The sequence below is a fragment of the Episyrphus balteatus genome, chromosome 4 (genome assembly GCF_945859705.1).
Source record: "Episyrphus balteatus chromosome 4, idEpiBalt1.1, whole genome shotgun sequence".
In the NCBI taxonomy this organism is placed as follows: domain Eukaryota; kingdom Metazoa; phylum Arthropoda; class Insecta; order Diptera; family Syrphidae; genus Episyrphus; species Episyrphus balteatus.
In genome coordinates this window covers 37,248,914-37,276,366 of record NC_079137.1, presented here as the reverse complement: position 1 = coordinate 37,276,366, position 27,453 = coordinate 37,248,914, and the positions used below count along the sequence as shown (strand labels likewise).

General features: G+C 30.8%; 1 protein-coding gene across 6 annotated transcripts in view; it reads right to left on the bottom strand.

Annotated features, from left to right (window-relative positions):
• Positions 1-513: 513 nt before the first annotated feature.
• Positions 514-27,453, bottom strand: part of LOC129920067 (centrosomin) — a 72,765-nt gene continuing 45,825 nt past the window's right edge. For 4 of the 6 annotated variants that reach the window (XM_056001229.1, XM_056001232.1, XM_056001231.1 and 1 more), the window contains 11 exons: positions 16,026-16,069; positions 10,963-11,195; positions 10,689-10,847; positions 8,022-8,120; positions 7,703-7,906; positions 7,279-7,446; positions 4,199-4,384; positions 4,096-4,128; positions 3,868-4,035; positions 825-2,775; positions 514-760 (listed from right to left, as the gene is read on the bottom strand). In XM_056001229.1, coding sequence (XP_055857204.1) covers positions 519-760; positions 825-2,775; positions 3,868-4,035; positions 4,096-4,128; positions 4,199-4,384; positions 7,279-7,446; positions 7,703-7,906; positions 8,022-8,120; positions 10,689-10,847; positions 10,963-11,195; positions 16,026-16,069 — 3,487 coding nt within the window. In that variant the 3' untranslated portion in view covers positions 514-518. Of the gene's footprint in view, positions 761-824; positions 2,776-3,867; positions 4,036-4,095; positions 4,129-4,198; positions 4,385-7,278; positions 7,447-7,702; positions 7,907-8,021; positions 8,121-10,688; positions 10,848-10,962; positions 11,196-11,268; positions 11,477-16,025; positions 16,070-27,453 lie in introns of those variants that run through there. The other 2 variants (XM_056001233.1, XM_056001234.1) reach the window with 2 other exon arrangements.

Here is a 27,453-nt window from a genome sequence, read left to right as displayed (position 1 = left end):
TTTGTAATGTAAGAAATCTATCAAATAAAGACGATATGAGTAATCTTTGGATTTAGACAGAATATAAATTCGGAATAGGAACAGAACTAGCACGCGGATTGATGCAATAGACAAGAGCCCCTAGAGGTCTCAGGGATACTTTTACCCTTCAATTCTATTTTCAAAATAATCACTTCCATTTTTCCTTTAAAGTTCTTCGGTCAAGACTTCTCGAAAGGAAAACGGTTATCTTAAAACTTTGACTGACTTGCAGTTTCTAAACGATCCGTCAATCATTTCAGATAAAAATGATATTTAACAACTAAAATGCATGTTTGTTATATTTTATAAAAAAAACTAAGAATCATTAAGGAAAGGATAATAAATTAAAGGAGCCCTGAATGCAAATAGTTAATACATACAAAATAGTTAAATACATTAATTAATTATGAGTGCATAATGTGCTGTGTGCAGCGCTAACAATCAAAGAACTCTACACCACCACAACAACAACAACATTACACTACACACTCTACACACTACAGTTCATTTTCCATGTTGGAACGAACATTTTTTAAAACATTGTGAGTTTTGAGAATTTGTGATTTAATTTCTTTTTCAACTTGTTCTTTTCTTTGGTTAGATGAGCGTAATTTATTGACGGTGTCTTGTAAGGCGCGTTTTGTGCGAATTAATTTCGAACGTAATTCAGCATTTTCTTGGTCTACCTTGGCACAATCGTGTGTTGTTGAGGGAGTTGTAACAACATTTGTTTCTTCATCTAGAATATCATTACATATTAGTTATAATTTTTCATTTATTACAAAAAAAAAAGTAAATCTTACCTTCTTGAATCATCTGTTTAGACTTCAACTCCACTGTCTTAAGTTTTGATAAATGTGCATGGGTTAGTTCAACACTAGACACTCGTCCGGCGTCAGATTCTATACCAAGATCTGGTGATGAATTATGAACACGCTGTCCACCAGCAGCAGATCGGCCTGTGCCGACAAGGACTTCCTCCGAGGTGTAACCAGATTGAGAAATATCACTTCCGTGATTTGAAGATTTCCTCTTCAAAGACACATGTTGCTCCAGACTATTTATTTTTGTCACTAATTCATTCTTTTCAGCCTCTAGCGCTTGAATTTGATCGGTCAGCTCTTGAGTACGATTTTCCAGCTGCAGCTTTTCATTGAGTGCCTTGGTACGTTCCAATACCGCTCTGGATGCTTGCAGGGTGGTTTCATCGAGATTCTTCTTAATGGCTCTCATAGAAAGTTCATTATCAATCAGGGTTTGTTTCATTTCAGCCTCATTTTCAGTGAGATATTCGATTGTACTCTCTGCTTCCACAAGTTTCTTTTGAAGCTGTTGGAATTGCCGAACATGTTCATCGTACATACACTTGGCTATCCAATCACGTGCCAGCGTGTCTTCATGGTTCTCTTGTTGTTCTTTAAGTTTTTGTTCCATTAAAGATGTTAAATTTTCTTTTAATTCATTAAGTTTCTGTTTTTCTTGATCTGAAGCTTGGGAAATTGCCATTTCGTGCTTCATTTTAAGTTCTTCCAGCTCGACTTTCATATTTTCTACTTGTAGTTCACTTATTTTGAGATCGACAGTGATTCTGTCACGTTCGTCTTGAATCTTTGTCAACGATCGACTTTTATCTTCTAGCTGTCGTGTGAGGGAGTTTACATCGAATCCAGACCCCTGGTTGTTCCTGTAAACTGTCAGCTCACTATGTAAATCTTCATTGCGACTTCGCAGATCTTTCAGTTCTTTGGTCATGTCAATAACTCGTAGGTTTTCTTTTTTCAAACGATTATCGGCATCAACTAGCTCGCATTGAATTTCAAGAATCTTTTCATCTTTTTGAGAGATCATTGTCTCCAATTGAGAAATTTTCTCTTGAGTCTTTGACTTGGACCGACTCTGATTGAGTTCACTTTCACTATCTGTACTACGTTCTTCTTTACAGGCATTTGAAGCTCTTGGTTCTTCGAGACCAATGCGTGCCAGAGATACTTTTCTATCAGGTTCTGACCATGCTTCAGATTCTGATTGATTTTCGAAAGCGGTCGGTAGACTACGACGATCCCTTTTGCTTTCATTGTACTTAGTTCTGTCTAGTTCCTTCTTGAGAGCCTTAAGCTCAGCTTGAAGTGTTTCAATGGTTTGACCATGAAGTTCTTCATGGGAATTAAATGTCTTATTTTCTTTATTCACAACACTAAAGTCTAGAATTTCAGAGAGGTTGCTGATTTGTGCGAGACTCTGATCCATCATTGACATGCCGGTGATGGAAAGAGACATATTATTCAGACTCTTTGATAAATCTAAGCTACGATCAACAGCTTTGCGCATTGCACGACGTCTATCAGCAGCCAAAGCACCCAAAACATCTTTGTGCTTGAGCAGGGAATCAAGGAAACCAGCTAACTCCTCCAAACGAGCAGTTAGAATGCTACAAACGTCAGCGCATTCCTTACGCCATCTTTCCGATCGCTCAGCTTCGTCTTTGGCTTCTTTGACTTCATTTTTCAATTGTTTTATCATAGCATCTGAATTATGATTGCCGGTAGTTGCTAGCCTCTGAATCAGAATATCGACCTTCTTTTGTAGCAATTTGTTATTTTCGAGTGCTTGCGCATACTCAACATCGGTAAATGATTGCATCAATTGTTCAGACTCTTTTTGCGGACTTGTTGGCAGAGAATTGGATTTGTTGACCAATTTTGTAAGACGCTCGATTTCACGATTCTTTTCCCACAGTTCCTTGTTAACTAGGTTCTGTAAATAATTAAAAAAAATAAATTAAGTCTACAACAGAAAAAAAGGTATTTTTCAAGGAAAGAAAATTGAAGAGTACATCTTCTAACAGTCGATAGGGACATGGAAAAGAAGGTTACTAGTTGCTGAATTCAAGAGCCTTGTTTACATAGGAAACAAAAAATGTTGAAAGTGGTACACCTCAGGTTGGGGTTCTATCTCCTCTATTTGGCTATTAAATATGAAAAACTGCTCGTAAAGCTTGAACAGTATGGAGAAAAGTATGCACTAGTATTAAGTGAAATTACGGATTCTGCTTTGGGTAAAGTTATGAGCTACATAGGTGCCTACAGAATAAATGGGGAAGATGAATTCTAATCATCATTAATATCAATCCATAAGGAGACCAAACTAAAGTTCGGGAATTGCAGTCAACTCTTAGCTAATGAAAATGAAAACAAGAGCCAGCCCCTCGAAAAACTCTCTATATTCTATTTTATGGAAGAAGAAAGAGTGCTCTCAATATCATCAAGTTATGGAATTAATGGCTTGTACCAAGAAACATTCGTTTTTCTTAGCTAACAGGTGCTTATTTATGAACAGTTGTAGTTCTTTTCAAATCATTCGGTGCCAATGAAATGTTTCATGACCTGATCTCATTTTTGATTCATATAATTGCATTAACACCTCAAGAAATGATCTAAAGACACAAGTGCATTCTTTATTTAAACATTTTTAATACAATTTTTTCTGGCATAAAATTGCGAAAATCAGAACATAACATGCGTCATAAGATGCAAGCACTTTTTGCAATTAATTTCCATTAACAAATTGGCATATGTTTCTGTCAACAGTACTGTGTCTAGTAAGTAGGTACATACGTACGTAATCAAGCAAATCTAGAACATCCCTGAAGAAAATTCAAATTAAATAAAATTTTTGCTGCCAAAAAATTATAAATATTGATGCCACAGCGCACATAATACACAACTCCTGTTGCAATAACTATTCAAATCATTTTGTAGAATCAAACTAGGTCGTCCGTGGCCCAGAACGTACAACAAAAAAAAAAAATAGATGAATCATATATAAAATTACAATTTGCATCCTCACCTGTAGATTAGCAGTCTTCTTTTTGACTTCTGCATTTAATTTGCGAATTTCGCTATCTTTTTGCTCAATGATTTTCTCCATTTGAGCTCGCAAGCTGGACGATTCGGCAATGGTTTCGGTATCGCTGAGTGAGCGACACAATCCAGAGCATTCGGTGATATTGGTAAGCTATTTTGGAAAGAAATTATCTTAAGAACAAAAAGAAAATTATATTTTAGTTTTCATTACCTCTTTCATATGAGACGATGAACTGGTGTTATTCTGAAAAGAAGAAAAACAATATTTTTTAAAAATATGTTTCAAAAATTTCAAAAAACAAGAGAAAACTTACCTTCTTTAGTCGATCGATTTCATATTGTTGGCTTTCAATTCGCGACACGAGTTTCTGGATAGCTTTGGCTTTTTGTTCATTTTGTGTTGTTTGGGTTTTAAGTTTTTCTTCATTTTCTTCTAGCATACAAATCCTGTCGGCCAATTGTCGTTTATGATCTTGAAGTTCTTCGCGTAGTCGTTGGGACTGAAATATTAAGAATACCATTTTGGATTTATTTAGTTTTAAGTTTTACACTTTGGATACCAGCCATATATTGCTTTTTAAGACTATTTCTTAAAGTTGGTTTTTAGAAACTTGTGTGCAAATGATATATGATTCGTGAGACCTTATTATGAAACCATTGTATTTGAAAAAGTGATTTTTTATATATTGTTAACAGATTGGTCATGAAAATGATTTTTATTTGTGAATATTGTGAATAATGAGATAGATCGTAGCCCATACCGTAAATGAGTAGGTTTTTTGTATTGATTATAATGTGCATTTTTTTTTAATATTTCTTAATATATGAAATGCTGTTATATACTTAGGGCCAGTTGTACAAATTTTTAATCCGTGGTTCAGCAACTTTCATCTTCTGAATTCAGTGGTAAAAATGATTTTTAGCACTGGTTCTAGGTTTATATAAGTTGAAATTGCTAAATCCATCCTTGAACAAAAGTTGATCCACTGCTAATCCACCGAAATCGGCGTGTTAAATTCCTGATCCGAGGCTGAACCACGTTTGTACAACTGGCCCTTAGAAGACATTTTGTTCGTCATATAGATATTGCAAAAACAAAAAAATAATGGGAATTAATTTTTGTTTTTGTGTGGGTATTTTTTTTCAGAGTACATATTAACCAATATATTAGTCTTTATAATTTGAAAGTGATATATGTAATAAGTCACATTTTCCATCGTTTTCAAAAAATGTCAATTTTTTTAATCAACACAAAAATTTAATTTTTTAAATTTTAATTTAATTTTTTTTTTTTGTAAAAATATAAGGTGGAGTACCTCACACATCTAATGGATGCAATATTTTATTCAGAAAAGAGATACGGTTCAAGTGCGGTTAGTTTGGAAGTCAATTAAGTCGTTTTTTTTTTTTTTTAATTGTATGGCCATGTTTAAGAGCATGAATTCTTGGATACATTTAAGTGACAACCGGCTCTATCGAGATATTTGTCGAAGAGTTTTTAACTGTTGGAAGCACACCTGGAAGCATGATTCGTATAAAATCTTAGAATTTTCTTCTTTCTTGAATCTTGAGTCAGATGATATGAGATGTCGCACGAAAAAGTAGGAAATGTCAGCCAACTGCTTAAAATGTGTGTAAATTGGGATAAGATCGAACTTCAAAAATCCAAAGAGAAAGTTCCGCGGTTAACATTAAATTCAACAATAAATAAATAATTTCTGATCCAGAAAAGTCCATCTTTAAATTCAATCGTAAGTTTTAAGAACGGAATAAGTCCATTTTGGAAAACTGTTGGGTAAACGCAAAAAACTGAATCGGGCCCTATTTTCAGCTGTTTGACCTATAATTTCTCATTTTTCGTCAATTTTGCTCCAATCGATTTCAAATTTTGACACAATACTCTTGAAACTTGTGGGATTTTTCAACTCCTGTAACTTGACAGCCAAAATATTTTTTTGTTTTGCTTCGACTAAGAAGACGTGTCTACGTCTAAAGATGCCATTTTCATCAAAAAGTCATTTTCGGAAAAAAGTGGACGATTCAGTTCGATCCTTCGATTTCTATCCTATTGCTTTGAAATTTCTAAAAGCTTTAGTCATAAGGCAAGATTTTTATATCAATGGTATTTATTGTAAAATAAACAATTCGAGTCATTTTCAATACTAAATTTAGCTCTTTTTACGTAACGTTACAATCCGAACATTTTTGTTCTCAACAGGTTAAAAAAAATATTTTGCTAAATATTCTTAATCTCAAAAAAGGTACACTATGCGTATTAAACATTTCATTAGAAGAGCAGACTTTTTTTAAGAAAACCCAAAAATCTTCTTCCAAAATTATGTAACAAAACAGTTATCATGCAAAAATGGAATTAACGGTTAAGTTACAAGGATCACAATCTTTTTAATGGATTTTCAGAGAATTTTGTGATATCATTTTATTATGAAAGTAACAGTCCGCTTTTTGGTCCATATGCAATTATGCATCTTCTTAATCATAATTCAGAATCAAAACATTTTTTTTTAATTTTGAAGTTTTTTTTTTCAAATGAATAAAGATGATTTTTACCAAAACAAGTCAAAAATTGAATAAATTTATTCAAAATCCATATCAAATATAATATAAAAATGAAAGATAACAAAACAAAACATCATAGTATTATTGAGGATCTCTTATATTTTCACACATATATCGCACACCTCTTGATGTGATTGTCATTTCCTTAAGAATTAAAACAAGAAACAACTTCGCCAACATAAAAAATTCAAAATAAATTCTGTTACCTTAACCATGCGATTATTGAAAAACTGGCATTTCTTACTACTTCTTTGTCTATTATCGACAATATTCGGAGCTAAATTTGGCATAGTAATTGATTCATTACTTCCAGCCCTACAAAATAAACTTGAATCACTATTCGTCTGATGAACATGATCACTTCCAGTCACATTGAAGCATAACTTCTCTTTAAGTTCATAAACTGCTCGATAGTCAACTGTAGTGGCAGAAGAGTATAAATTTCTTTGACATCGATTTGGTAACAGATTTTGAAATAATTTAGCTGCTATTGATGTCTTTCCATTTGCTTGCATTGATTGCATTTCATTTTTCTCCAATTTCTCAATGATAGCTTTGAAAAATCTATTTTCTCTTTGGGTAAGATTTTTTTCATCATTAAGTCTTGAGAGTTGATTCTCATAATCTTGAATGTATTGTAGGAGTTTAGCCATATTCTTGGTTTTAGTTGCAATTGCTGACTAATTTATTTTTTGACAAATGATGATAAGTGCATTTTGAAGAAATAAATGGCATTCACCAAGAACGAAGTGTGGGAGTAAGAAAAGAAAGATACACATAACAGGGAGAATTGAATTTAAGAAAAAAAAAAACTTACATGCATACCCACAATCGTTTCCTGTTGACATTTGATAGTTTTTTCGTAAATTTTCAAACTTGCCATGTCACGTAAATATTTCGTCTTGACTGCCTCAAGACTATCGGTGATGGTTTGATTTTCGTCACTTAGATCTTTGTTGTTCTGGCGTATGCCTCGCAAAGACCTCTTCATATCAACAAACACACACAATATCACACAAAAATAAAAATATGATGGAAAAACCAATTAATATTTCAAAAAAAATATACAAAAATGACATCAAGGTGTCAAGAAAAAAAAAACAATCTATTTTAAAAATAAGTTCAAAGAACTCATCTCAAAATGTGTTCTTCTGAGAGGAAGTATCGAATTCGAGTTGTGATACTTCCATTATTCACAAATTTCAATAAATTTATTTTTTAAAATAAAATGAACAACTCACCTCAGCGGTGGCAATTTCTTTATCCTTATTCTCGAGCTGCTCCAGCAGTTCTGAATTCTGGAATACAAGCTCTTTAACTTTGTCCTCACATTCTCGTATTGTTTGATCGCGTTGTGTTAGAATTTCATCGAGTTTATGAATTTGATTTTGAAAATCGTTGATTTTTTCTTCTGACTGCTTGACGGTACCTTCAAGTTCACGAATCTATATGAAAAGTTGGGATGATAAAAGAAGAAAAACATCGTTTTCATAATTAGCAGAGTGAAGGATTTATTTTGCAAAATAATTGAAACAATAAATTTAGAAAATTAATACACACTCTCTGAACAGCATTTATATTTGAGGAAACGTCAGATCGTCCTAGAAGCTCGTCCATCAATTTACCGGATTGAGATTTTTCCATTTCTTTGTTTTCCATCTGAAAAAAAGGAGATATATGTATTAAGAATATTCTATTTAAATCAGAGTTAAAAAGGACAAACGGAGTGTACTTTTAAATTCAGTGTGGGTTTGCGGGTGGCAATGGTGCAGTGGATGTAGTACTTGACTGCTAACCTGAAGGTGTGGGTCCGAGCCCTACCTCAGGCAGCATTTTTTTCTTAATCCCCCAGCTTGGAAGCCACCCGTGGGACTATATGAGATAATAATCATCTTATTCTCAATTCACTGTACCAACAAAAAATTCTTTCCTATCTTTCTCTTCCTTCTAACTAGTTGCCGTGCAGTTGCATTTAAAAGACCTTAGGTCTTACAGGCATATAGTAAAAATTATTATTATTATCCCTCTGTCGGCACACGGGTGCGAATTTGGCAGGACAAAATAAAAGGTGTTCACAAAAAAGTGTATTTATAAGGGTGAAAGCCCTTCATGAGTCACTAGCAGAAATAGTCAACATTCCCATAGGAGTCATGAAGGGCGATATCTTCTTAAAATACCTAACAAAAGCTAACAATAGGTGGCACAACTTGACTAGCTGCGTCATATCCAGAAAAATCTGGCCCACCTATAATAAATCCAAAACATATGACCTAATCTCTAGACCCAGAAAAGATATTAGCAGAATCGTTGCGGTGTGTACAGGACATTGGCCGATAGGGGAACATGCAGCAAAGTTGGGTATACCGCACAATACCTACTGTCGCAGCTGCTTGGACCAGCAAGAAAAAGAAACGGTCTACCATTTCCTATGTCAATGTCCCGCCCTTGCTAGGAATAGAGCACTCTCTCTGGGGAGCGAATTCTTTAATGTCATAGATAACATCTCAGAATCAAAGATCAAAGACTTGATCTCGTTCCTAAATGCAACAAAGTGGATTTAGGACTGCCTAACACTTGTTTTTCCCTTTTTTAAAAACCAATTAAAAAATGTATTTCAAATAAATCCAATTATCACTCACAGGTTTCATAAGTTTTGGTATCAAAACGGCGCATCCTGCGCTAATTGGGTCAATCAAACATGGTTTGCCTTGACCGCCATCTCTACCTACCTATAAGGGTGAAAATACCTTTTTTTGAAATTGTGAATACAATATTCGAATTCCTCGGAATATTCTACATCAATTTCATATATGATTCTCTATAAAATAGTGAGACAAAAAAAGTTCTAGCGACATGAAAAAGTATACACCAAATTCGCAAAAAAAGAGGTGTGCCTACAGAGGGTTATTATTATTATTTGTTTAGTGAGAATCAACCACACATGATTTATAATATTTAACTTGAAAGCAAAATGAAAAATCTTCTTCGAGGGCGTATAGAGGGGAATTTTACATAATGAACTGTAAGGACTACACCAAGATGTGAATTTAAAACAGCAGTTTAAACAGCAAAAACACGCATATGCTAATCAATCGGTGTAGATGTAGACGAATAGAGTAATTACGCCAGGGATATGAACGATGGAAAACTGCTGACCGTGTTTCAGGCAGGGACCCCTTCATGGATCGGGAACCCTAAGTACATAAGTTTGTCTGAGATATGGAACAGTTAAAAAGCCAGTGCACACAACAATTGGATCCCTAGAGCCAAGCAGTGTAATGGTAGAATTGTTGTCCTATAATCGTCGAAGACGACAAATATGGTTTTGACTCAAAATCAAGGGACAAACCAGTTTCCAACCAAATCAAATTTGCAATTTTTAATACTAAATCCTTAAGAAATGAACTCGGGCCATTTTCGACCATTTTCATACTGAAAAAGGCAGATTTTGTTTAGCTATTCGAAAAGGTGCTGACCTTGAGCTACTGAACATGAGTAGTTTCTGAGTTATAGAGCTTCATAAGTCTTAACTTAAATTTACAGCAGTAATGCAAAGTACAACCGATATTATTGGCGTAATTCAAAGTAAATTCTGGCAAATTTTGTACTTGTTCTTGGAAAGAAACGCATATAGTTTTAAAAAGTCGGATGAATTTTTTAACAGACTGTACCAACTTGGAACTTTTCTGGCAGGTATTTTATCCTGCCGCAGCTTACTAATTTGAATGGCATTCTTTTAACGTTGCTAAAGACATTGTCATGAAAAAAAAAACATTTTTTCATACAATTTTATAAGAGCAAGGGGGGATTGTGCGAGTATTTAAAAATTATATAGGTGCAAGAAAGTTGTTGTACGCTTCCCAATAAGAAATTCTATTTATCTGTTTTTCATTCTAATTCATATATTTTTCATATTTTAAAATCTTTTGAGACCTTGAAAAAGTCATAAGTCACCATTTAAGAAGTACTATAAATTTCATACATCATTAATTGCTTTACCATGAATGTCTACAAACATTCATGAAATTTTTGATTTAATTGAGGAAACCTAAATTATTTAAGGCACTATGTTACTTGGCCGCAATTTCTGATACGCATGATTTAATTTCACCCACATAAAATTTGAATTTTTTACCTGAGTACTTATTCATGTAGAACGTTTTTATTTCCTCTCTATCGTTAACTACAACTTCAAAGCTAAATAGCAGAATTTATTTCAAAACTTACCTCTAAATATTGAATTTTATGATTTAGGTCATCAATGATGGCTTGGCTCTTAACCTCGGTATCTTTTTGTATTAATTCCATTTGATTTAAAGCTTGAGCGGCTTCCTTGAGAAGATCTTGTTTCTCGTGGATTTCTTTTCGGAGAATTTCCATTTCCACCTTAAAAAATAAATTTGAAAAAAATCATGAAAATGTAACATATTTCACGAATGATTGCATTCGATCTTAGATTGGAAATATTTGGCACAAAATTTTTATTTAAGAAGCAACCCACCTTAGTATCGATTAATTGTTTCATGAGAGTCTCTTGACCCTCGGTGTTATTGGATTGATTATAACCAGGAATGCTTTCTTCGATAAAATATATACGCAGCTTGAGATTGAAATTCTCTTTACGTAATGAGGCCATTTGTTCTTCGAATTCACGCACGGAACGACCTTGTGCCGGCGATGTTGTGCCATTATACTGTTGTAAGCTAACGCATGGTGATCGGTATCCAATGGCATCTAGAAAAAAAAAAAATAAAAAAATAACAATCGGTAAGAAAATTGAAATATATTTTTCAAAATTTGTCTGAACCTTCAACATCTTGTTCAGTTAAAAACATTTTTGATCTTATAATTTCGCGAAAGCTTAATTCATTGTCCCCAAACATGGTTAGGTTGGCTTTGTATTTTATTGGCTTTGGCTAACAGTAATTTATAAGGCTTGAGCTAAAAACTTGAAGGGACAAGTCCGGAATTTTTGTTTTTAATTTTTATTTTTTGACATTAAATCCATTTCGTACAAAAATTAATTTTTTTTTATTGAGGCAGAAGGTAAAAAGACCTTAAGATTATTTTTTGTTTATATGCATATTATATTAGGGTGTTTTTGTTTATTTTTTTTTAAGGTTACCATCGATTTTTGTCATTCCCATTTCAAAATTTTGTAGCAAATACTAAAAAAAAATTCCCTAAAAATTTGGGTCTTTAAAATTAAAATTTAGCACTCGTCATTCGCTTTTGAAGATTTCCCATACAAAATACACGCAAATTTGAAAGAATTTTTTTATAATGTATACAACTTAGCTGAATTTTATATTTTTTTGAATTTTATATGTGTTTTGCACATTATTGTACACTAAAACAAAATTGAGAATGTGCTCATTTCAGCACTTTAAACCAGAGACCAGAAATCACAGTCAACCTTTATTTTCAATCGGTTTATCTCTGAGAGTTAAAACATTACTTTAAATAGTTTCAGTTAACGTTTGAGATTTATTTAAAAAAATAAAGGTTATCGGTTGAGATTTATTTTTTTAAATAAATATCTCTCAATGGTTGAGATTTTTACCAAAAAAATAAATGGAAAGGTCAATCTTTCACCGTTTTCGCTGAAAATAAATCAAAAATGGCTAATTCAAAGGAAAATGTCGAATATGTCAAAAATGTCTTGATTTTGCAAAAATACATATGAAAAGAATGCTTTTTCTTAGTTTATGTATAAAGTTCAACTATTATTTGACCGGAGCTACCTTTTTTTATGTATTTTGACGCACTGAATCCGAATCTGGAGTCAATTTTGCCCATACACCCTCAAAATTTAAGTAATTTGAAAAAAATCCGCAATTTTAATGCGATTTATATGGTTTTTTTTGCAATTTACTTAAAATTTTGAAGGTGCATGGACAAAATTTGACTTCAGATTCGGATTCAGCTCGTCCAAATAGTCAGTGTTATCCTTTAGTTATTTTATTAGTATTATTTGAAGCTTTATTCGTTCATAAAAATAATATCGAAATGTCGGTTCTACTAAAATATTCAAAGTTTAATGATAATGGAATAATTTCAAATACCTCTAGATATCTTTCAAATCAATTTTCATAATCATAAAGTTCACAAATATTTTAATATACAATTCCTATCATAATCAAATTAAGGAACACGTTTCCGATTTAAATTCCATCTTTTAATATAAAATTAGAAAAAAAAACTTTATATTTATATATGGCGTCTACCATTTTTATAAATAAGACACAAACAAAAAACTAAATAGCAGCTAACAGTCATACAAATTAGCTGCCATTCGATGTCTACCACAGATATAATAATTCACAAACGATGGTGGAAACGCGAACGTGGAAAAAAACTCGGAAAATATTTGAATTTTTTTCCTTCTACTTTAGCATTTTATAATAAGCGAAAGAAAATTTATTTTTTTTAATGATTTTTCATATCATTGTGGTCAAAATGAAACAGCTGCAATATTTTTTTTGTTTTGCTTCAAAATTTGGAGGATTGCCAATTTTTTGTCGGTTTTATTGTTTTAAAGTTTTTTTTTTTTTTTGTTTGAACGGAATGAGTTTGCTTTTCTATTTAACAATAAAACATATACATTTTTATCAGAGCCTATAACAATGATTGATATTGTATACTGTAAAGGCTTTTGATGTTTTACTTTAAATCCAGAGGTTAAGTACAGAGGTTAGATAGCGAAATAAACATACAAAACTGAAATGTTTTTTTTCTTTTTGTTTACAAATTTATTAGTTTTCAAAAGCTTTCGCAAACCGGTCGTCGTTGCTTGGTATAAAGTTTACATTTGCTGATTTCTTAACATTGGAAACATTTGATTGCAAAACGAGCTCTGTGTGGGGCAATATTTAAAAGGTACTTAAAACAAAATAAAATCAATAAATTTTATAAGCGAACACTATTATATTAATAGCAGTCTTTCAACTGAAAAAAAGAAGAAAGCTCTTGAGATTTTATATCCCAATGATAATCTTATGAGATGCCGAAAATTTTGGGTTCTATAATTCTTTTGGCTTTCTAAATCAAACTTATTAATACTCTGGCGATTTCAATACAATTTTTGAAAAACCCAGTTTTTTTAAGAATACAACATTAGAAGCGTTAAATACTGTGGAAAAAACATTAGGGCTAAAACGTAGGGTACATATTTCTAAAACCTAGGTATATTTTTTTTATATATCCAGTAGCGAAAGGTTAAACAACATTAATTTTAAGGGTTTTCGATTGAAATAAAACATACCAACATAAATAAAAGTCACTCATTAAAAAAAAAAAATTAAATTAACAAAAATAATTTTCAAACACTGGCAGTCCTATTTATAAACTCATGAGAGGCAGTGCATAGCATTATGTACTCTTTATAATGTTCTTAAACACAAAATTGTCATTTATAAACTTTATGCAACTTTTAATAGAGGTTGTATAAGCTAAACGCGTTTTTAGGTGAATAAGGATTATTTTGCTTAAATGCCATTTGAACATCACATAATTTTCAGACAAAAGAAAGCATACATAAAAATGATTTGTGTGTATTTTTGTTTTTGGATTAAATTTGCAATTTTTCAAGTGAACAATTTGAAATCAACTAAAACAAAAAATAAGAAATTTGGAGATTTTTTCCTAATATACATAATTTACTAGAAATTTTGGCGTTTTTGTTTGTTTATTTTCAAATCAGATGGAGTTATTTTATCGACAGATGGAGTTGTTTGTCGTGATTAAAAGTACTAATTTTCCATTTTTAGTACATACTTATTTGGACACACACCTAGCATAACTTTAATGGTTAAAGGCTTGGCCACACCGGAGGGTATGCGGTAGCGGTACGGGTAGAGGTAACGGTACTTGTATGAAAAAAATTCCAAACTGACATATCAACGTTCAGATGTGGAATTTTTTTCATACAAATATCGTTACCGCTACCCGTACCTCTACCGCATACCCTCCGGTGTGGCCAAGCCTTAAGAAAATGTTTTATACATACAACTTTATGTATTGTATAACTATGGAGCCGTTTAGAGCTGTTTAGTGAAATCTAATAAATAAGGCTGTGGGAATCGAGTTTCTGTGATGAATTGAATAATTGTAACACAGATAAAAGTAATTGGAATGATTCAGACTGCAAATCCTTAGCCTTCCATTCAAAATAAATGTTATTATTTACATCATACGTTTCTACATTATATTTTGAATTGAACTTAAAAAAAAAAATCTTTGACATTTTCTTGTAGAGAAATTTGCACGTGACCTGTGACAAAAAAGTTGTCCAACTAGTGACATTAACAACTGATTTTTTGTATATAGATTAGTATGTGTCATTTAGAGCCAACTTTCCTTTTTTAAATAAAAAACAGGCTAAACATTTTCGAAAATATTAAGAAAAAAGTCTCTCAAAAGATGAGCTCTTAATTTATTATTATTAAGAGGTGCCTATTTCTGATTTTCTATTTTCCATATAAATAACATGGGAAAAAAATTATTTTTTTCTTATTTTTGTAGTTGTGCAATAAATCATTAAAAAAATTAACTGAAATATGATTCTTAAATAATTGTTCGCTCAACAAAAATCTCCAACACATATTTTTATAGTGAACCCTACTGAACTTTTTCAAACTTAAAGTTCAAAATATGTATATGAAATTATGATTTTGTTTCGTTTATTTCGTCGTTATAAAAAAAATGTAATAAAAAATATCTAACTTAATTCCAACCCCTGCCTCCAAGCAGTTGAATTTTTCTTATGGGAATAACCTGGGATTTCGGACCTGGTCCGTTTAATTTTGAATCTGAATTCCAAACTAGTTGTTGTTAAAATTTATATTGAGAATACATCGTTTATAAAGGTTTTGATCTCCAAACGAAGTACAATATGTCATTTGGTTTTCTTATATGAGAAAGAATTTTTAGAAAAAAAATTGAAAATCATTATAGCCGTTTAAAAAAAAAATATTTTTTATTTAATTATTATATATTAATTTTAAAATATTAAAAAAAAAAAATAATAATGTGCCATTCATAAAAAATAATAATTTATTGATTAAAAAATACATTGAATTTTCTCACAAAAAAAATTTTAAAATCCTTTAAAGAATTCAAAAATGTGTTTTTGGAAAATTTATTTTATTTATATTTTTAACTTTACCGTTTCTAAAACAAGCTTTTGTAAACAAATCTTCATTGAAATCGTTCGGTTGAATCGTTAACGAGGAAGTCAGAAATGAAGAAAATTGTTCTATGACAGGTACCAATAATAACGGTTCAGTAAATATTTTAAAGCTTGTTTGCGACAGTACACACAAAAATTTTAATAATTAAATTCGTTATAGCCGTTTTTAAAGAAAAATAAGTTTTTTTTAATTTTTACTATTTGGAAGAGTCCAAATGCTTGTTAGAAATGTCATTTCCGATTCGAAGTGAAAATTAATTAGCAATAATAAATCCAAAAAATGTTCCTTATTTATTCAATGAAACCCTCAATAAGAGTAATCTAATTGCCTTTTAAAAATAAATTAAATTAACAATATTTATTACAATACTTACAAGAATTATCCATTGTAACATCTTGAAGTTGTCCAGGACTAGTGCTGTAAATAGAACATAATAAAAGAATAAATTGATTAGACACAAATAAACAACATCTTTTATTGGCGAATATAAGGCAGATTAAAAAATATGGAGTACGATAATTCAATTTAACTCTTTAAGCATGCTCTTCATCATCATCCTCATGCATATATTCAACAATAACAACACAAAAAAGAACTTTAATTGAGATAAATATTAATAAATTCATGTCACAAAGTTAAATGGGCTTATTATTATACTAAATGTACACACATGCAGTTTGCAGTGCAACGCAACTACTTGAGGGTCTGTTTTGCTGCAAAAAATAGATTTATTAACTAGAATAGCAGACATAAATTCGTATAATTATACGCCAGTTTTATAACGCTGGATCATGATGATAAACATACAATTGAAGATTTTGCTTTTCTTTGTTGACAGATGCAAGTGTAAAAGCAAATTGATGACTTAAAGAGTTTACTTTAAGAACCTCTTAAAATATAACATTTGCTTATTGATGTTTTCAAAAATGTAGTATTTTAAAAGCCTGCTAGTTCTTAAACTTACGCTTTAAGTTATGAACCATCTATCAATGTGATGGTTCTAGCTGAAACTTGTTAACCTCAATGATTAGCTGACCACGTGTTTCGAAGTTCTCATTTTTCAAAAAGAAATAAATTACAAAGTACCCACCTTTCCATTTCGAAATTTACGAGTTTCTCAAAGTATTATTCTTTCATGACCCAACAAACGCAATTGAATTACAAACAAAAATATAAAACACCTAAAATATTGCATAAGTGACGACAGCTCATACTCTCCTTCGAAGCATTATTTTCTTCATTCTCAATGAGCCAGACTAGATTTAGTGGCAAATTATTATAAAATCAACAAATAGCCTGCCACATAAAGTGACGACCATCAAACTCTCCAAAAAAAAAAAACGAAAATAAAGAAACATTGAAATCCTTTGAAATGTAATACCTTCATGAAATGCAATTTTAAAATACTCTTTCAACTCTAACATCGAAGTCATCAAGTGCACCATATCGTCCATATTGTTCTTTTGCACATCATCATGGAGAAAAAGTCTTAACTCACGTGTGGTGTAAAAGGGTCGTCTTCGAGTGGTCGAAATCATGTCATCACCTAACAAACAAACAAACAAACAAACCACCAATACCACACTTTCGATATTTTGTTTATAAAATTAGACGAGGTTTTTCCTTTTAAAAAGCATGTGCGTGTAAAGGAACGAATGACGCAAGAGATGTATCCGGCCAACTTCATGATGACGCCCAAGAACGACCATAATTCCGTGTGTACTCTATCAACGCCTCGTTGAACAGTGGAGTTGACTACATGAGAAGATGGAGATAAAGTTGACAAACTTGATATTTGAAAAAAGAGTTCTCGGAGGAAAAAGGAAAGTGAAAATGAGAAACGAGGGTGTACCACAGTCGCCGCCACAAACGAAAAGCATAGGTTCCTCAGATAATTCTAAGTCGAAAAACTTATGAGTTTTCGAGTTATAAGGTTTTTTAATGTTTTTCTTCAAATAACTATTTTTTTTAAACTTCAGCTGATTTTAAAAAGTTAAATTTTATTTGAACGATAATAAATGAGGATAATTTCAATTTGTCCCTGTTCATCTAACGGTTTTCCCAGAGGAGTTCAATGATTTTTGGGTGAAATATGTAGCATTTGAGTAGCATTTGTTCTTCTAATTATGAAATTTAATGTCTTAAAATTTCTTACAATTTTTTTTAAGAAATACACTCCGCTTCAACTGAATAAGCACACAAATTTTCAAATTTGTATTTTGTCCATTTTTCTCCGAAGATTGAGCTTAAATGTATCATTTGATGATGCTTACCGTTAGCTTGTGATGTTGAGAAAACAAATCAGAAAAAAATGGCATACCAAATCAAAGGTTGAAGTGTTCTTAGTGAGATTTGGTCGTTTAATTAAAATTAAAAAAAAAATAGTAGATTAAAAGCTTTGAATAGTGTCGAAAGAGCTAAAATTGATTTGTTAAATAAACAAGGACTGACCGGGTCTGCTATAGCTACCAAAATTGATAGGAGTTTTAGTGTTGCCTATTCGTACCTCAGAAATAAAAGTTCGTAGAGGAAAAATATGAATTCAGGCAAAAAAAAAAAACGGCAAAAAGAGCAGTTAATCGGATAGAAATTTTGAGGTCTGCCTCAAATTCATGTGACGCTGCGGCAAAAATCACACAAAAAGCTGGTGTTATTGCAAGTGTTTCAACAGTCGGTAGAGTAATAAACAGATCGGATCATTTAAACCCATTAAAAGTAAAAAAAAAAAAACCACCTCTAAGCAAGCAACGAAAAGGTTTTTGTTTTGAATTTTCTAGGCTCCATATGAGCTGGGAAAATGATGGGCGCAATTTTGATGGCTTCATAATTAAAGCCATCGGGGCCATCAAAATTGTGCCACTCATTTTCCCAGCTCATATGGAGCCTAGAAAATATGTAGCCATTCTATAATTTTGCACAAATTCTTATGCATGAAATATTTTCAAATATTTTTAATGAGCTTCTGTCAAAAAAGTAAAAAAAGATATAAAGCCTCATGATAAATATCTAATCCTTTTGTTTCCACACTCGAAGATATATTTCTAAACGAACCTAGAATCTGCCATTTATTGTTACCAACTTCATTTTTCTCAATAGTGTTGTTAATGGAGGCTGTTCTGAACTTTTCAGTACAGAAAAGTACAAGTTTTTATTCCTATTCCAAAATTCATATTTATTGTCCTGTCTGTAACAGTTCAGTACAGGATTTTCTACACTTGCTTTTGGCATAAAACATCTTAGAACAGAAACATAGGTAATAACACTGTCAAAAAACTGTTTGTTGCATTTTGGGTAGGTATGACATTCAAAATAAATTATTATTTGATACATAAAACTTGAACTTTTTTATAAAATAAAAAATATATTTTTTAAGTGTTTCTTTATAACATGATAAGTCCACTTTGAATTTTGTTCGTTAAACCCACAAAAAGAATTTTTTTTTTTTCTAATTCTTATGAATTAAAATCTTAGTTAATAGATTCTTTGATGCATAAGAATAAAATAAAGCTCAAACTTGTTAAATACAAAAAATATATTGTCAGAAACATTGTTCGTCCAAAGGAATTATAATGTTTTGAAAATAAACGATTCAATGGGGAAAAACAGAGTAGTTTCCCGTGTTCTTAACACTTTATCCAGGGAAATTTACCTCTTTTCATAGGATATTTTAACGTTTTCGTTTAGAGGATGGACTAGTGACATCAGGTTTCGTCAGAAGGACGTGAATAAAGAACGATTTTCGAATTAATTTCATTGGAGACAATAAAAAGAGCAAATGTAAAGGAAATGTCAAACTCATAAAATCTATGAGAGGAATGTGCTATATCGCAAGTAAAAATAATAAGCAAGGAGCCATCCTGCTTTTCCATGTCAAATGAAACTGTGATCATTAATTTTTATCCACTTTTCAACATACTTTGTTCCACTGTAAAAAATTATGGTCCATAAGAGTTCGATGAAAGTGAAGATTTACGAATGCCTAAATGATGATAATAAAAAGAAAGATTACGACTTAAGTAAAGCAAGCCGTGGAGATAAATAAGAAAATTCTAATAAAAATAGACAAAAACTGAAAAAGAAAAAAAAAAAATACATCGAGGGAGTTCTTCCACAACGTTTAAGTGGGATATTATGCAGTAATAATAGGTATAGCTATGACGCGGGTGGATGCACACACAAATGGAATAATCTTACGTAAATCATATGTTTATTATCAGAGGTGAGAAATAATCAAAGGAAAAAATAGATTTTTTTTTGATAAAAATAAAAACATGAATTAATTATGAAACATTCGATGGAAATTTGAATATCTTGTCCTGTTTAAAAATAGAAAACACAAAGAAGACACACTGTCTACAACTTTTGTATCTATATGATTGACCATTGAACTTTCTGTGTATTGATCTTTGATGCCACAAGTTTTAGAGGAAGACAGAGTTCTTCCATCACACTTGAATTTTAATTAAAAAAAATTTAATAACCTTCAATGTCTGGTCTGATGGGAAGAGAAATGAAGATTTTAATTATTTTATGTAAAAATAAACTATCTCTCAATGGGGTAATTAGGAAATACACTTCCAATTACTGTTTGCAACAGTCAGTAATTTCTACTGTGTCTCTCGCTTCCCGGGCAATAACTTCAAGGCACTGACTTTTTTGTTTGAACTTATACTATAATTCTGGACTTCGGAGTGTGTAGTTTGGTCTCAATATTCAAAAATAGAAGCAAAAAAAAAAAAAAAACTAGGGGAGAATCAGGAAGCTGACATGCAACAGACAGTTTTATTGTATTATATTTCATTTTGCCATTCATTACTGGACAGACATTAATTTAGGTGAATTATTAATTGCGTCAGATCAAGAGTTTGTCTGATGTTCATCGTGTTGGAGGTTTCGTGCGCTGATGGTTTCCTTGACTCTGTATAAAATTTGAAAGGGGAAATGTTACATGATAGAAATGTGAAAAAAGTAAATGCTCGATACAGAAACAAATCATCCAAGTAAGACATGAGAAATATAATCCGAAACGTTTGAGAAAGAATTTTTATTAATATGAAAGCTACCATAACTTAATTATGCATGGCCAAAATTTACTTCAAATGAATGTGCAGTTTTGTAAGGGTCACATCTCTGAAAATTCTTCATTCTTCCAGAACTAAAAACAATTTTTTATTTGCTGAAGTAGTGCAAACTTAAAAGCAAAAATTAAGACAAATTTTCTATTGGTAATAAAAGAATTTTTTAAAGTTTCAGGTTTGTTTTGTATATATTATTAGATGTTGTTTTATGTAGTGATATCCGCATATGGAAATTCAAAAAATTTAGAGGACAAAATTTAAATGAAAAAAATGTTTATGTTGAAAAACAAATATAACACAGGTCGACAAAAATAAAAATATTTTTGTGCTTGGGTTTAATTTGCACTTTTTGGGTCAATGGTAAACCAAAACATTAGAAAATCACCCTTTCTCCTCCTAAGATTTGCTTTTGTAGTGTGGGAAGCAAAAATTCAATTTTCATACCCTGTGAGGCAAATTCCAGTTTTATGAGCTATAGTGCAAGAACCGTGCATTGTACAAAAAAACTGTTAAGGTATAAAATGTAGATAATTTAAAGTCGTAAAAGTCGTAAAGTAAATAAAAGTAAGAAATTGAGTTTTTATGAAACTTGGAACTGTTAATTAATTTGCAGAAAAACGGCGTATGAAATAAAAAATATTTTTGTTAATTAATTGTTTCTTATTGTTAGGCAATGTTTTAGTGAAAGAATCGTAAAAAACAAAAATCAATTATGGGCAGAGGAAGCAAAATACTGTTGCAAAGTAGGGATTTTTCGAAATTTCACAAGAACTGCATGTTTAATCGAAAACCTCAAGGATTTGGGATCAACAAGTTACCAATTTCTGAAAGATCTAAAGTTGGCCTATCAGCACATTTCGTTTGATCCATTACTTTTTAGAGACCCTGCATATGCAACAAAATAATAAAAGTACTATGCAAACAAATTAATTTAATTTTTCAATAAATAAAGAATTTCAATATAAACTATATTGGCTAATGTTTGGATACAGTTATTTTTGTAACCAATTATTTTTGTATAATAAAAATAATTTCGGAGTGAATTACTTTTACCATAAATATTGAAAATAGAAGGTATCATATAATGCCTCAAGCTCCCATCTGACAAAAATTCGAATAAAACGAAAATTTCTATTTAATTTGTCTTTTTTCTTCTTAAATTTCCTGGTTTTTTTATTTTTTCTGAATATGAATATGAAAACATCATTAAAATGAAGAAAACAAAACAAAAATCAGCCAAATCGGTTAAGACGTTCTCGAGTTTTTGCCAAAATTAAGCACGACAATTTTTGTAAAGACAGATTTACTTGAATACTGGAAATTGCTCTGCTGACTTCAAAAGCAAATTAAAAAAAAAAAAATTCCAGATGAGAATCAATGGGCACGTTCAGGAAATATTAGGACCTAGATATTTAGGCAACGTCATTTTCTGAACGGAAATTTGAGTAAATTGACTAAATTAGTTTGGATGTGATGGTATTGTCAAATTTCGAAATTTATTTAAGAATTTTACCGGTCGCATGGGTAAGACACCAAATTTCACTTAACTGTAATGAATAAATAAAATTAATTATGACCGACAATGCACTTTTTAGTTGTTTTTTACACAAATAAATTTCATTTTGCTAAATTAATTCTTTAATTAAAAACAATCTGCTGTCATGTTGACAAAAAAAAAAACTTTCCTAAATTTTTAGGGAAAATTTTCTTGCCTAACTTTCCAGTCAGCTTTCCAATAAAATTACCTAAATTGGAAGGATTTTTTTTGACAGCTGACCAATCAGAGACCGAGAAATTACCTAAATGTTTAGTCCATAACGTTTCTGAACCTGCCCAATATATCTATCTTAATTTCATAGTCACAACCCAAGCACAAATTTCGTGTTGACCTGTGTAATGCATGAATTATGAATGTTAATATGTAATTGGATGTGTCAAAGTGCTCAACTATTAAATTTTCAAATGTAATAGCTTTTAAAAGTTGCATTGCTTATCAAAATTGAGCGAGCCAAAGACGAAAGATATTATAATTTTTTTTTTACATATTATTAAACCGTAGACCCTAATATAACTTTTGACCACTACATATTACATTGCAAAATTAGGGTACTTTTTTTCCGCCATACAAAAGTGACACACCCTAATATCCCTAAGTGAATTAAACTCATTTTTTTTTTCTTTAATGAGATCTTTCTTTGATGAGATCTTTAATGAGATAAACAATTTCAAAAGGGAAAATTTTAAGGTTTATTGATAGGTATGACTAAAAACAATCATTTTTCCGAAGAGTAAAAATGTATCCTTTTTTGGAATTTTTAGGTTTGGTACTGCACTGATTTTGAATTCACTCTGAGCCTTAATCTAGCATGGCTTTCGAAATAAAAACAAATATTTTTAAATGTATTAAAATACTTTAATGATGATGAAAAAAAAATCGGCAGTGAAATATTAATCAAAGGTAAAATTCGTTAGACAACGGGTGTTTGTATGTAATTGTAAAGATTTATAAATGTTATTAAAACTCACAAGTCTCAATTCTTTTGTTTTGCAACTTAAACAAAAGTATTTAGCGACGCACGTCCAAAATTTAACCCACTTCACATTTCATAAAATTCTTTTCGATTGCTTTTACAATTTGATCTTGAATAACTTTTGACGCGGTAACAATTCGTTTTTGAACTTTTAGCTACGTATTCCACAGCATACCTAACCTATTTTGGCTAGGCTATGGGATCTAGTTCAAGAATTGAAATAGTCGAAAGTTTTCAAAAAAAAAATATTTTTTTTTTTACCGGGAGAGTAAATTTAAACTTAAAATTGAAATGAAAAATAACCCAAGAGAGCTAAAAAATTAATTTTTGAGCAACATATTTTTTTTTCAAAAGCTAAGATTTCTGGGAAAAAAAAAATGTCATCTTATTCTAGGAGACTATAATTTTCTGGAAATATTTTTTAAAAATTTGTTTCAGCAGACGGAAACTGCAGATTTTAACTTTAAATTGAAATGAAAAATTGCTTATAGGAGCTATAATATTTTGCGCATCCAAAAAGCATTTAATAAGCTAAATTATATAACCAAATTTCGTGTCTTAATTTAGGGAAATTGTTAATAGCAAAAAAAATATTTGTAAAAATAAAAATTATAAAGGCTTGAAATTTGAACGCCATCGCCAGTCCAACCTAATTTTTTTTAATTATTTCAAATTTTGTAGAACTTCGGTCCATTTTAGCGGAAAATTCAATAACTTAAAAACCAAGTAAGTTATAAATGCTTGGTTTGAGCACCGAATTACTATTTTTTACTGAGCTAAATTTTTTGATATCAAACATTTTGATTCCAGAAGTCCGCTAAAATACAGGACGTAATATTAAAAAAAAAAAATTATTTATTTATTGTTTTCTTTTTTTTAATTTCATGTAAGGCGAGGTCTAGTTAAAGTATATTCTTATTTGACATTATTACTCCAACAATCTAACTGATGATTGAAAAGTTAGTTCCTTATCAAATAAATCCTCTTTTATATCTAGTACAAGGCACTGCTAATTTTTTATTTTAACGGACACTCCACGTGGTGTCAAACTACATTACTCTAAGAGTATATTTGACTCATTTTAAGTATAAAACATGTACCTACTCTTAAACATAATTTCTGATCTCATGGTAAAAAATCTCAAAAATTATTATCTGAACCAATTGAAAGGTCTTTCTTTCTTATTTTTTCTTTATTTAATTTCTTTCTATAGAATAGAAAAATTTAGTATAGTGAAATCATAGCTAAATTAAGCTAACATAAAAATGACTTCTCCATGTGGGTCATCAAAAAAATTAAAATAAAAACGAATTCCTCCTAAATGGTTCAAGTGGGCTTTTTGCAAATTCAAATAACGTTTTGGCATAAAGCTTAACGACTTCAATTAAAATTTATTTATACCCAATGAGCTCTTAATTGACTTTTTCAGGACAGCAATGAACAGAATGACAAAATCAGTTGCTATGTGTGGTGTGTTTTTGTAGATGGTGTGATGTTTTTTTCTTGTTTGAAAAAAAAGTCCACATACTAAAATAAAAGATAGAAAAATCATCAAAGAACCAAACAACGTCACGCTGTCTAGGTTGCAAGTCGTTTGGAAAAAAAAAGAAGTCATTTTTTTCCACATATGGAAAATTGAAGCAATAACTAACGGTTAATTAGGCACAATATTGCTGCGACCAACATGTGTATGTAGATTGTAGATGTAGAGTCGCATCATCATCATCATTGCATCTTTTTCATCTAACACATGATCCAGGAAGAAGACTTTTGAACTATAAATAAAATTGAACCTCCAGTAGAGAAAGAGAGCAAGAGTCCATAATGTAGGTACCCAACTATGTGTTTTTTTTTTGTGGAGGGATGTTTCCAAATGCATTAGAATTGGAAAAAATTATACAAAAAAAAAGACAAGATTTACAAAATAAAGCAGTGTTTTGAGACTTGCATGTGTTTATGTCAACTTTGAAGAAATGTTGAGATCGTTAGACAGTGTGCAGTGCAACTAGACAGGTATTAAGTGGAAAGTTCATTGAATCCAGGGGATTTATTTTAGGCTAACATCCGTGTTATAGTGTGTTTAATTGGACCTGGATGTTCTCGCTGACAGATGTATGAGTGGTTTATTCTTTTTTTTTTTACTCTTTGAAGTTTGTTTTTTTATGACTTTGCTGGCAGTAAAGTTTGGTAATTAAAAAAGCTGAAAATTAAACTGTCGGAAGTATCAATATGTGGATTATTTTTTAGAGACAAGTGTTTGTTGAGTTTGTCCTTAGGAAACCCGATACATGAAACGGAAATAAATGTACACGAAAACTCTAAAAACGTGATTTTATTCCTAGTAATAAGCTCTATCTGAGGTTTATGTGACTATTAAAAAATTGGGAATTAGTGAATTAATTCGTAATGTTAGTTTTTTTTTTTTGAAAGATATCATGTAAATTGAAGTTTTTTTGTTTGTTTTTCAAAAATTCAGTTTTTTTTAAACCCTGTATAGAGATATATTTTTTTTTGTTTAATATTTAATTATAAAAAAAAACTATATATTTAAGAAAAAGCTAAAACAATTTTCAAAAAAAAAAATTAATAACTATTTTTCATATAGGAGAAATTTGATGGAATACTTCGTTTGAAAGTCGAAACAGTTCAGGAAGATGTTTTTGAAATTTTAAAAACAAGTCTTATTTTTTATCATTTAGTAGATGCTATGAAAGTTTTGTGTAGGAAATCAAAGTATTTAATTAATTTTTTTTTTTTAATTCGCGGAAATTCTTGTATGAGAAACTTTTCGGAAATTGTAGAAAATTTAACAAAGGAACAAAAAAAAAAAAACAACGGACTGCTACTTCTGTCTCACAAAGACTTTAGGTTTTAACAAAAAGGAAAAAATCAGTTTCTGTACCCTGACGTTGATTCCGTTATAAAACCACAAAACTGAGTCATCAGGTTCTTAAAAATTAATTTTCTTCAGTCACACTTTCTTTTCCTGAAAACCTGCAAAGGCATAAGCTATTGTTCATCGCTTTCATCAACATTTGCAGTTTGGGATAAAAATATGCTTGCCGACTACTGCTGGTCTTTGTTAAGCGAAACTAAAACTAATCAGTATAAAAAAACACCTGTAATTAGAGTCATTTTTATGAAGTAATGAAAAAATGCATTTTTGAAAAAAACTTGATGTGGTAAATTTTTTTTCAAGTACATGATCTAATTAAGGGTTAATTGCTCTACCAATACGCATTAGTTTTAAAATTGGAAACGTAAAATAGTGTTGTTAACAAAATTTAAGAATAAATCAGTAACTACTTAGTTTGGACCGCATTTTTGTTTGCCTAGATAAAATTTTTCCATATCTGTTTTTTTTTTTTTTTTTAATCGAGGTTTTAATCAAAACCAACATTACGATTATGGAGAAGATCAAAAAAGTGGTTTTCGTCATGCCGTCCGTCGGTCTGTGCGTCTGTGCGTCTGTACGTCCATCTGTACATCGAGCTAGGGCCTAAACGGATGGATGCTTGAAACTTGGTACAGATGATTTTTACATAATTCCCTAGACCCGTTTTTTTTATTTTTTTAATACCTCCATTTTAACGCATATCTCCCATATAACGTTTTCAAGGTATTGCAAATTTCTCGAAAACGGCTCTAACGATTTCGATTAAATTTGGTGTGTGCAATACTCTTATTGATTCTAACAAAACTGCGTTTTTAGTTTTTCTCAAAAAATGCGGAAAACGGAAATATGGCGTTGCCGTTTTTCAAAAATTGACATATTTTTTAAGTTCATATATTTCATCAAAGCATAAGTCAATTTTATTAAAAATTTACAGACATCATTTTGAAGTATAAAATATTAAAAAAAAATATATTAAAAAAAGAGCAAGTACGTGCGACCCAGTCGTGCATTTTATTTTTTGATAATATCGAGACCTTCTCTTCTCTTCATCAAAAAAATTTACCGATTTTTTTAAGTAAAATTTTTCATCGAAAATCACTTTTTTGTATGTTTTTTTTTTATTTTATGAGTAATGTCTCTTTTGACTCTTGCAAAGTGGAATAAAGATGACACATTTGCCATTACTTGATTCTTCTTTAGTTCGTCCGTTGTCCATACCAAGATAAAAAAAAATTTGGTTCTCTAATATTCAATGTTTGTAATCAACGTTAAACAATTCTTGGATCATCGGAAAGG